Genomic DNA, 12,333 nt, shown 5'->3' on the forward strand with positions numbered 1-12,333 from the left:
TTGTTGCTATTAGTTTTTAACCACCAACAAGTTAGCTACATATGCTTAAAGTGTAGACATAGAAATTTAGCCTATTTTACCTCTTCTATTTAACGAGTGGTAATGTGACAGCCATTTTCTCTTTTCATTTCCCTTAGCGATTCTGGAGGAACTATCTAAATCAGAAGCAAGTTAGAAATGCGGCTGTGGAGAAAGATGCTTTCATCATGGCTAGTGCAGCTTCCCTTCTTCAAGCGTCCTGGCGTGCTCACTTAGAGAGGCAGCGGTACTTGGAGTTACGAGCTGCAGCTGTCATTATCCAGCAGAGATGGAGGGAACTCTGTAGGCGTAGACACAGGGCTGCTACCTGTATACAGTCAAGATGGAGGGGCTACAGGCAAAGTAAGAAGTACAAAGAACAAAGGAATAAAATTATCCTGTTACAGTCAATATATAGAGGATTCAGAGCACGACAAAGGTAATCTTATTTTAATGAAGCAGTTGTTCCTTCTGTTTTCATAGTTCCTTTGTTTCAACCTCTGCTTTAATACTTTTATTATTGTGTTTTTAATCACTAGACTATGATAAAAGTACCAGTTCTAACCTGTATTGTCTGGGCTTTAGCAAAAGTTAAATAAATGTTCATTAAATTAAATCAGGTTGGAAACCTCCATGACCTATGGTCATAACTGCTAAGAAAAAAACTGTACATTTGGTTCAATCTTATAAATTTGTAAATAGTCAACTTTTTGTTTTTACCTTAAGAACATTGATCTCTATTGTACTATATTAAAATAATGATATTAATGGAGTTTTAGTATAGTTAACATTTTGTCTAGGCTATCCAGTTAGGAATTATTCATGTAAAGAATTGAACAAATACAATCAAGTTACTTTTAGAAACATATTCATGAATACAATGGTATGCACATACTAGTCCTAGCTAAATAAGGGGTGGAGGCAGGAAGATTTCTTGAGTCTGAAGTTTAGTGCCGACTTTGAACATAGTTAAGGATAGCAAGATTCCACTTTCAAAAAGTATTTCTATTAAAACTTATTGTAAATTTAATTGCCTTTATTGGTAACCAAGAACTATCGATAACCTACTTTGTCTATTTTTGTATAGATATAAGGCTTTAAAAGAGGAAAGGCTGAAAGAAACAAAACTAGAGCATGGATTGGCGCAGATCAAGACATGTGGACCTCTAGAAATCCAGGGTTCAGACCCTTCTGAGTGGGAGGATCGTTCCTTTGCCAACAGAGTGAAAGCCATAGAAGAATGTAAATCTGTGATAGAGAGTAATCGAATTAGCCGGGAGAGTTCAATGGACTTCTCAAAGGAGTCTCCAGACAAGCAACAGGAGAGAGGCAGGAGCCAAAGTGGTACAGATTTACAGGGGGATGTGATTGTAAGACAGAGGCCCAAGTCATTGGAAGATCTACATCAGAAAAAAGTAGGTCGGGCCAAAAGAGAAAGTCGGAGAATGAGAGAATTAGAACAAGCTATATTTAGCTTAGAATTGCTCAAAGTCCGTTCTCTTGGTGGCATGTCTCCTTCAGAGGAACGTAGATGGTCTACAGAATTGATGCCTGAAGGCCTTCAATCTCCACAGGGTACACCTGATAGTGAGAGCTCTCAAGGGAGCTTAGAACTTTTAACCTGTGATGAGAACCAAAAGAGCAAACCAGAGTCCCTCATTTTAGATGATGGAGAATTGAAAATTTCATCACCCAGTACATTTACCAATCCAAAATTTGATTCACAAAATAATGCCCTCAGTGCCTCAAGTGAGACAAGCTCTACGTTTTCTGGAAAAGGAGCATCCTCTGACTCAGAGCATTTGAAGAATGGAACTGCAGAGGAAAAGCTTGTCTATAGTTCTCAACCCATCACTTGTAAATCTCAGCTGAGAGACTCTTTTGTTTCAAGTAGTCTGCCTACATTTTTTTATATTCCTCATCAAGAACCTCTGAAAACAAGCTCCCAACTAGATACAAGTATCCAAAGAAACAAACTACCAGAAAGAGAAACCACTTTGAAGACAACTCTTACTCTGGATATTAACAGAGAAGCCAGGAAGTGTCAGTTTTCAGGTCAGGTGACTCCTTTGAATCCAGATTCTTCATGTACTGTGCTTAAGAAGCTAGAAAAGCTGAATATTGAAAAGGAGAAAAGGCAAAAGCAGTTACAGCAGCAGAATGAAAAAGAAATGATGGAACAGATTCGTCAGCAGACAGATATTTTAGAGAAGGAACGCAAGGCTTTCAAGACAATTGAACAGTCACGAACTGAGGCCTCTCTCTTGGCACCATCCTTTTACCAGTCAAGACAAAAAGTAGAGAGGCCATCTTCTCTGCATATCCAAAATACTCCAAGTAAGGGAGAAGCTGGTGTACTAGGTTCCCCATCAGCTCTTGCCACAAAAGATAGTCCCTCCATTCATTTACCCCCAAAAGACCGACCTGTTACCCTGTTCTTTGAAAGAAAAGGAAGCCCATGCCAATCTAGAACTGTCAAGGAATTAACCAAGACAGAAAGAATGGGTACCCAACATGATGCTGCCTGTAGACTCTCCAATAATCGCAATACAGAAAGAGAACACTTTAAGTCAACTCACTCTTACAGCCACAGATCTGATGACCCTTCCAGAGAGGGAAGTTCGAGACCTATTTTCTTCACACCAAAAGACAATGTGATTACTCCCCTGTAAGTGACATCGGTATTTTTATAGTTCAGTGAGGAGTTTCTTAGAGTAGTTTGTTGAAGTGATTTGTGTTCTACTCTGTGTACATGGATGCTGCTCTCATCTGATTTTCCCCCTTTGTAAATATAAATAATTATATCCTAGGAATCTTTGGGTGTAGATAACACGTTTTTTGGTATTCTTCCTTATTTATTGAGAAATCATTTGTAAAGGGCAATGATGTGCTTGTAAGTATACCAGGCATTCAGCATGTCTTGGTTGCTATAGAGCTATGAAGTGTAGTGATCCAAACTGGTTATTGTGAGGCTTTCCAGAACTTAGTATATTTTCACACAGCTGCTGTCCTGTTTATGGTCTTCATTAATGTCTTTATGTTTTTTGTGTGATAATCACTTATAAAGCTTAGTATCATAAATTTTACATGTATGGTATAATAGCAGTTGTTACACAGAAGTTATTATACAACATGTTTTTTTCATCTTGCAGTACTGAAATTTACTCATGCAACAGCTTTTATTTTCCCTCTCATCCGTTGCTGGCAACTGCCTTCTACTTTATGGTTAATGTGTTTTTTTATTTCTGAGATGGTGTAGCCCTTGCTGGCCTGGAACTTGCTGTGTAGATCAGGCTGATCTAGAGATCGGCCTGTGTCTGCTAACTGAAGGCGTGCACCTCCACGGACGACCTGTCTTACGTTTCCAAGTCAGACATCTGTTACAGTGGGGTTCTTCCTTGGTTTATAATTAACCACAGAAGCATTTAACTCATAGAGGTTATGAGAAGCTATTTTCAGGTTTAGGTGTTTTGTTTTAAATTCTGATGTTTGGGATCAAACCTGGGACATCATGCACGTTTATTAAGCACACTGCTGGCACTCACTGAGTTGTCTCCCCAGTTCAAGGTAACCTCTTACAACCCCTAGACTTCATTTATGAAAGTTCTAGTGGAGAAACAATTAACTTATCTAGTGTTGTGCTATTGTCTATTTTGAACTAGTCTGATGCTAGTAGTTAAGTCAAGACTCCTAAGGAGTTTGTAGTTTAAGGATGGATTTAAAACTCATAATACTAAATTAAAGTAATTAGTGCCATGAAAATCTAGGTACTGTTCAAATTTTCATCAGAGTCTGACGGTCTATTTCTACATAGAAATTTAATGATAAAATAGTCTTGCCACTGTTTTGTTTTAGACAAAATTGAACTTTCACAACCCAATGCTGTATCTGTATTGTTTGGAGCACATTTCCTTTTGCTTAATAACAATTCTTATTCTGTCATTGTTAGTATTAGCCTCAAGTGTTAAAGGTTAGAGATTAAAAACTTACAAGAGCTCAGAAAAGTTTTTTTTTTGTAACCAATAGGAACCATCCCAAAGTAAAACAAGATCTTCATCACTATCATATATTTTATGATTATATGAAAAGACTGTTTAAGAAAAGAATCCTAAAGATGGAAGGGACTTAAAATTTTTAATTTCTCGTTATTGAATTGAGTTTGGTTCTCTTTAAAAAAATTATTTTCATTTTCTGTGCATTGGTATCTTGCCCGCATGTAGGTTTATGTGAGGGTATCAGACTGTGGAGTTACTGACAGTTGTGAGCTGCTATGTGGGTGTTGGAATTTGAACCTGGGTCTTCTGGAAGAACAGACAATGCTCTCAACCACTGTGCCATTCCTCCTGTCCCTTTACTTTGGTTCTTAACTAATTTTGCTGCTACCTTTCTTAAATGTATGCCATCATAGTATAATATATACAGTGATTATCACAGGGACTTCTGAATTCATCATGTATATAGATTCTTGGTTATACTATTGATTGGATAAGAAGAATAAATCTGGGGACTTGGGAGGTGGCTCAGTAGCTAAGAACACTTGTTACCCAAGCATGGAGGCCTGAGTTTGGATCTCCAGCACGCACATTAAAGCTGAGTGTGGCTGCACACACCTATAACCCTAGTTCTGTGACCAGTGGAGACAGGAACATTGCTGGAGATTTCCGGCCAGTCATCCTTGCCAAAGAAAGAAAAGAAAAGAAAAAAGTACACTCCAGGTTCAGTGAGAGATCCTATCTAATGGAGACAGACAGACAGACATGCCTGCATACACACATACTTACACATAATATGAGAATAAATATAATAAGTCAGATTTGGAGATTGACTAAGACTTGAAATTATTTATAGAATTTGCTAGGCTTTTTTGGCTTGTCCTGTCTTGTTAAGTTATAATTCATAGCAGGGTGTGGTGGCACATGCCTTTAATCCCAACATTTAGCAGGCAGATGCAGACAGATCTCTGAGCCCAAGGCTAGAATTAATTGGTGAGTTCTGGGAGAGCCAGGGCTATGTAGAGAGTCACTGTCAAAAACAAAAACAAACAAAATTATAATTCATGCTATACTTTAGGACTATCTGCTAGGAACTGAAGCACAATCCTGTTTATTTTGTTTAAAGTGTACACAGTGGAAATCCTCAAGTCCACAAACAAGATGAACCAGCTTGGAAATCTAAGTTAGCAGGGCCTGGGCAACGAGAGGTAAGTATTGGATCTTCTTTATCTTTGCATTAGCATAGGTGCACATTATTTTGGAATTTACTATATTTATAGGTAGAACACAATATTTACTCATTTATTTATTTATTTATTCATTTATTTATTTTAAAAAAAGCTTATAGGCTAAGACTTTTATATTTAGGAAGGTGTGTACTACTCACGAATGGTACCTTAAAAGTACAAATTATAGCAAAAAAGGACAGTTTGTTCAGGTGATTTTGGTATGACTTGTGGTACTGAAGGGTGACTTAGTTCCCTATGGAGAAGACTAGTGTAGACTTAACTTGGATCCTTATCTGTTGTTCACAGTAATGAGTATAGGTTCTTTTTGGTCCTCCCTGTTACTTCTGCTAATGGACAGGGCATAGGGCATGATGGGGTGGAGGGAAGTTTCCAGACATTCATGAGCCCTCTTTCATTGGCATCTTCTCCCAAATTACAAAAACAAAACATTGTTGTGTTATTTGTTTTATCATTTGGTCAAGCAGGTTGCCAGACCGGCCCATAAAAAGAAAGCTCGAATGGCGCGGACGCGCTCCGATTTCTTGACTAGAGGTACTTTTGCCGATGGGGAGGGGGATACAGAGGAAGATGATTACGATGACATTATTGAGCCCCTTCTCTCCCTTGACCAAGCTTCTCACTCTGAGCTAGGGCCTGTATCCAGCCTGGGTCAGGCCTCTCACAGTGACTCCGAAATGGTAATTTTTACAGCAATAAGAAAAAACAGCAAGCAGATCTGCTGGAGTAGTCTTTGCTAATCTAAAGCTAACCTTCACAGCTTTTTTCCATGTAATGGCTTGTACATTAGAAGCCTCAGTGAACACAGCAACAAAAGCTAAGTCTAATTGAATAGAACTCAAATAAGGGGCACTTTAATTGTATATATCAAATGGTAAATTAGGCAAAATTAAGGTTATTTAGTTAGCACTGATGTAGAAATGTTGACTATTTTACCTATAAAAGCCTAGAGTAGGAATCATTTTTAAATTTTTATTTTTGTAAAAGGCCAGATGATAAATATTTTAGACTTTGTAGATCATGGTTTTAGTTGCTTGACGCTACTTAATCTTGACCACTACATGTGAAAGCAGTCATAGACAATGCAATGAAAATGGGCATGGCATTTTAGTAAATAGGGAGAAGTAGGCAATGGCTTTATTTGACTTATTGGTCAGAGTTTTCTGACCTGGTATATAAAAATGCCTGTTAAATAAATTCAGACTTTAACTGAAAGACTGTTCACTTAAAAAATAGGGATAGGGGAAGCTTTAAAGTTCCTACCTTCTCCTTTCTGGTAAGTAATAGAAAAGAAACATGAATTTTGTATAATGTAACTGGCATGATGGAACACAATTATCTCAAATTCAAGGCCAGCTTGAACTGTACAGTGAGATCAAGCCTCCCAAAGATTAAAATGGATATAATCACACATTTAGAATGCCAGGGCAGGACTGCCAAATTTTAATACCAACATGAGCTACATAGTTGAAGGCCAGGCTATCTCAAAAACACTACTAGAATCAAGCATGTACATGCAAGCCTCTGGCCTGATCTCTAGCAAAGTACAAACACATGTAATTTAATGAGCAAAATGTCATCCTGGACCAACCCAACCAAATAGGTTATGTTTATCATGGATTTGTTTTAAACAGAAATTAAAACATTTTAGTTGAGTTTGAATAAACCCATATTCATTTTGGCTTAGGATATAACTTTATTGTCATTTGAACCAAAATTAGAGCAACAGAGTATATGTATGATTGCATTTACAGTTATCTTAGGGTGAAGAGTTTAATTCTTGGGGCCAAGATAGTTGCTTAGGGGGTAAAGTGCTGGCTGGACAAGGGCCTGAGTTTAGACTCCTAGTACCCATGTAAAAAGCCAAGCATGTCGGTATGAGCCCTTAACCTCAGACTTTAGAGGTAGAGATAGAAGAATCCCAAGGGTCCTGTGGCCAGTCAGCTTTACCAAATGGCCACGCTCGAGATTCAGTGAGAAACTCAAAAAAACTAGGTAGCCGGGCATTGTGAATGTGCCTTTAATCCTAGCACTTGGCATTTTAATAGCAGAGGCCACCTTGGCCCACATAACGTCAGGCCAAGCTATCCAGGATACATAGAAAAAGTAGAGTGAGAGAGGAAGACACACACACACACACACACACACATGCACGCACACACGCACGCATACATGCATATGTGCTTTATTCTATGATTGTTCTAGGAAATGACAGTATAGATACCCTAATAAACTAAGTCTAATAGGAACTAAAGCAATTATGGTTGATGAAATAGTTTTTATTTCCCTATATAAATCGACTCTCTCTAATGTTTCTTTACTGTGAAAGACTCTTATGATGATCTTTGAGTCATTACATATTTGAGGTTTAAACTTTTATGTTTGAATTATATTTAGACCAATTTAGAATTTTTCTAGATTTCTCAAATATTCTGAATATTCATCTCTTATGGAAGGCTAGACTCATTTCCTAAGGACAAAACAAACAAACAAAAAATACAGAACATGCTCCCTGATAAAACAAAATAAGTTATAGACCTGAAAACTGCAGAAGTTGGAAATGATCTATACTCTTCTCTTAAGGTGTATAAAGTAGAGTTCAGAGCTCTTGATGGTAGGATTAAGTAATTGTTATGAAGATGCCCTATATTTGAGTTATAATAGTAGATATATAGTGAATAATATATATATATATATAATAGTTAAAAATTTTGTATGGAACAAACAAATCTTACTGAAAATATAGCATTATCTAGTTTGTATAGATTTATTGTGTATGGAAGAACTTAGCACTTTATAACTGCTGCTTTGTTCCTGAGAGTTTCTTTTGTACACTCCTTAGTCCTGTCAGTGGTAGAATACTTTTCACACTGGGAACTCTTGCTGGGATCACCCAGGAAGTTGGGCTTTCTGCTTGGAGCTTTTAGCTCCTTTGGTGTTGTGGCCTCTGTTCACCTGCTTGACAGTCACTGCATGCCAGTAGTTGTAGACCTTCTTGCACAGTGTGTCGGTCACCTCCAGCTTTCTTACTATCTATCCTCTTTAGCCTGTTTTAGGAACTGGTGGTGGTGGTGCTGGTTTCTGGTGGATGCTTGCATGAGGAAGCTTTGCTTTGTAGAATGAGCTAGTAGATGTTTACTGGAGGGATGGTAGAGGGAAGGGAAGGAATGGTTTTAAAATGTGTTTCTCTGATGATTCTGAAAATGTGTCATATACTCTAACTCTGATACTGTGATGATGAATCTTACTTTGAATTTATTGCATTCTCAAAATGCATGTTTTCAAAAGTGGATTTGAGTTTATTGGGCACATGAATTTCTAAAAAATGGATTTTTTTCCCTGGGCGAAATGGTGTTATCACCACCAGTATTTGCTAACTAGGGAGCATGGTATTAGTTCTTAGCAGAAATGGCCATCTGCTCTTTTTAGTTTTAAAGTCACCGATCTTATAGAATTAAAAACAATTGCAAATTAATCACCTAAAGGGAATTTGAAATAAACACTATATCTGAAGATGGTTAATTAATAATCATTTGTAGGAGAGGGTAAGCAAAAGTTAATAGTTTCCCACTGCTGCGACTTTTATGCTTTTTTTTTTGAAAGCTTCTATTTCAAACTGCAGTTTCAATATTCTCTTGGATATTTAATCCCACTTTGATTGTGTGTCTACTATATTGAGATTTACTCAAGGAGAACAAAAGCATATTCTGCTAAAGTACATTTAAAAGATAACTTTCTGTGTTAGTGTTTAGTTTTTCAGTATGTCTTCTAGATGATGAATTAGTTAAATTGTTTATATTTATCTGTGAGATTAGTTTAGGAAACATACATTTCTACACATAGTTTTTTTCCTTGCCTTTACCCAGATTTAAACCACCTAAAACAGTGCTGCTGCTGTGGCATAATTCCTTGCTAATTTTTTTCCTTTAAAGAACTTGGTCTTAAAACATATTTCCTAATGCAGCTTGACAAACTTTCACTTTTTGTTGTTTATAAAGTTATTGGTTTCATCTACCTTTAAATATTTATTTACATAGAAGTCTGGAACATGTATTTTTATGATTAAAAAAAAATCTTTGTGTTCGATCACTCCTCTCCCTTTGTTTTTAAGATAGTGTCTTACTATAGCCTGGCTAGGCTGAAACTTGCTATAGTAGGCCATATTGGCTTGGAACTCTTAGAAACCCCTATATTAAATTACATGTCTGACAGAGACAAAAAAAGCTCTGCTTCCCAGGTGCTGCTGTTAAAGGTCTGTGCCACCACACCCACTGACCATTTCTTAATTACAGATTTGTGTTTATTTTTAAGTTCGCTGTGTTCTAGATTTCTATAACAAAATTACCCGAAGTAACAACATAAATGATAGGCCTAGTCACGTGGCTCTGTTGCTTTGGTTCTATCAAGAAGCAGTATATCCTTTGTGGTGGCCAAAAAGAGAAAGGGTGTGGCTGCCAAGGCATAGCCCAGTAACCATAGCCCACTAGTCATTGTCTATCTCATCTTTTCCAAAAAGGGATAATTTTTATTTATTATTCTTATTTTTCCATTTTCTACTTCATTGGCTTCTGCTTTTATCTTAATGTCTGTAATACTTACAGTTGGTATATATGATCAGTTTTTGTGAATGTACCACAAGTATTTGATGAAAGTACTCTGTTCATAGCATAAAGTTTAAAAATACACCCATAATCTCTCCCTCTTCCTGATGCTGTTCTTGACATTTTCCTTATGTTTTGTATACTGCTCTGTCTCAGGCTGAGAATGGTAAGGTAAATCCTCTATTCCTTCTTAATTCTGGCTTTTAGTATTTAAAGAAGCACTCTTGTCGCATTTAAAGTTCTTAATTTTTGGTTCTTGTTAGTAATATCTCTGATTCTCTTCCATTGATATGCCTTTGCTTAGCCCTTTATTTTATCTTCACTTAAATGTTTTCTGTAAAGTAGAATCCCACTTTGAATAAAATAGAAAAGTATTTCCCTTTCATGGGTGAGTCAGATCTTTATTGATCTGGTAAGTCGGTCCATAATAACTCTTATTTTTTAAAGGACTGTATCGCCATCCCTTAGTCAGTTTTTATTAAGTAATACCTAGTTAACTTGCATCTGTGACACTACTCTCAGTCATTCTGATTGCTCATCTTCTTTATATCTGTTTTAGAAACTTTTCTTTGTCAGAACGTATAATTTAATATTTTTCTCTTTAAGTCCCAACTTTGTGTTTACCTTAGATCTACTAAATTTATTTGCTTAGATGAAGTTCTTCTAGCAGTCAGTAGTTACTCAGGAAGGACTTAAAATAATTTTAAGTCATAACTCAGTTACAGAAATCTAGAACACGGCAAACTCATCTGACTTTTTTCTTTTTCTGTAGCCTTGATATTTTCGGAGCCATCTTGACTACATTAAATCCATGATTTAGGGGCTATGGAAATGGCTCAGTGGTTAAGAGCACTGCTTGTTCTTGTACCTTCATTGTGGTACCCATCCAGAGGATCCTATAGGCATGCACATTGTCATGCATACAAGCAAAACATTCATATACATAAAATAATAGAAATATCTAATAAAATAAATGATTTACATTTTAAGTCAGTGGTTCACCTTGCTATGCCTAAATTTTTTGAAAATGCTGTTTTATAGATACCTTTATGTAGTATTGTCTTTTGCCATTCTAATTCTCTGTTATTTGTGATTTATTTGATCTGAGTGTTCAGACTTTTGTTTCTGGTGTTTCAGGATATGGTTTCGAGTTGGTCATTTTAGATTAATGATCCATTATACCTACTAGATTCTTTCTGTATGTAAATTCTTGTCTTAGTTTTGTCTTTGGAGAAGTTATCTTTATATTTACTATTATTTTGTGTCTCTTGTTTAGGAACTTCAGGTATTAGGAATAGTGATTTTTGTTTGTCTTTATCTATCTTTTCTCTGACAATTTTTGCTTTTATAGCCTTTATTATTTTCCCAATTAAAATTTTGTGCTTTTCTTTCCCTCTTTTGGTACTTTGTAACTTATTTCCAGGTTAATTTTACTTTATTGATTACATTCTTTTTTTCTCAGTACTCACTTTTACTTACCTCCGTCCTCTCCACTTCCATTCCCACCTTCTTCCCTATAGATTCCTTTCCTACATACATACATACATACCTTTTTGTTTTGTTTTGTGCCCACTGATTTTAACAAACAATGTAGCCCCAAGTTTGGAACTATTTTGTACACTGTGAAAGACAATGACTATTCTTTTCTTAGAACCTATCAGTTGCCAGTGGTTCATCATGGGGAGATTGAGCCCTATCAGTCCCTCCCATCTCAGACTGGTGGTTGACAGTCTCAGTGCAGGCGACCCCTGCTACCTTAAGATCATGTTTGTAGTTGTGGCATGCCTTGAAGAAACCATTTTATAAGCCCTCCCCTCCTTATGCTGTGCTGCTTCTTTTTCAATGTCCCCTGGACCTTAAGTGGGTAGTATAAATGTCCTGTTCAGGGTTGAGCTGTCAACTAACATTTATTCTAAGCCTCTTGAGTTTCAAGGAGACTCTTTAATCACTGCTCTTCACTGCAAAGAGAAGCTTCTCTGATTAAGGATGAGAATAGCACTTGTCTGTGGAAATAAACATAAATATTAAGAATACAGTGGAGTGCCTTGTCAGTTTAGGTGAAAGACAGTAGTGAGGTCTTCACTCACCTGTGACCTCAGCCATTTTCTTTTTTTTTTTTTTTTTTTTGGTTCTTTTTTTTTTGGAGCTGGGGACCGAACCCAGGGCCTTGCGCTTCCTAGGTAAGCGCTCTACCACTGAGCTAAATCCCCAGCCCCGCCATTTTCTTTTTGAGACAGGTTTTTATTATATAGATAGGGCTGTGTTGTAACTTCTATTCCACATTGGCCTTAAACTCACAAAGATCCTCTTGCCTCTTCCTCCCAGACATGGGTTCTTGACCACATTTACAATATCAGATATATACTTTCTTCCATGGAGCAGCAAGCTGTCCCCCTGCCAGCTAGCTTTCATAGTGTCGGAAGGCACTGTGCGTGCTGCAGAGGTGGATACAGCATCAATAGTCTTCCCTGGCTG

The 12,333-nt window shown here is 36.9% G+C and overlaps 1 protein-coding gene and 1 long non-coding RNA gene across 34 annotated transcripts in view; one reads left to right on the top strand and one right to left on the bottom strand.

Annotated features, from left to right (window-relative positions):
* The window catches only part of Myo9a (myosin IXA), a 203,022-nt gene that overhangs the window by 133,072 nt on the left and 57,617 nt on the right, over window positions 1–12,333 (top strand). For 7 of the 23 annotated variants that reach the window (XM_087560286.1, XM_087560293.1, XM_087560289.1 and 4 more), the window contains 4 exon segments: window positions 138–457; window positions 1,106–2,686; window positions 5,137–5,218; window positions 5,725–5,937. In XM_087560286.1, the coding sequence (XP_087416412.1) occupies window positions 138–457; window positions 1,106–2,686; window positions 5,137–5,218; window positions 5,725–5,937 (2,196 nt within the window). 23 annotated transcript variants of the gene reach the window in all.
* The window catches only part of LOC102546766 (uncharacterized), a 150,480-nt gene that overhangs the window by 70,302 nt on the left and 67,845 nt on the right, over window positions 1–12,333 (bottom strand). For 7 of the 11 annotated variants that reach the window (XR_015627742.1, XR_015627744.1, XR_015627750.1 and 4 more), the window contains one exon: window positions 81–370. The exons of the other annotated variants lie outside the window; for them this stretch is intronic. This is a non-coding gene — a long non-coding RNA (uncharacterized LOC102546766). The remainder of the gene's footprint in view (window positions 1–80; window positions 371–12,333) is intronic. 11 annotated transcript variants of the gene reach the window in all.

Source organism: Rattus norvegicus, chromosome 8 (genome assembly GCF_021556685.1).
Source record: "Rattus norvegicus strain SHRSP/BbbUtx chromosome 8, alternate assembly SHRSP_T2T, whole genome shotgun sequence".
Classification (NCBI taxonomy): domain Eukaryota; kingdom Metazoa; phylum Chordata; class Mammalia; order Rodentia; family Muridae; genus Rattus; species Rattus norvegicus.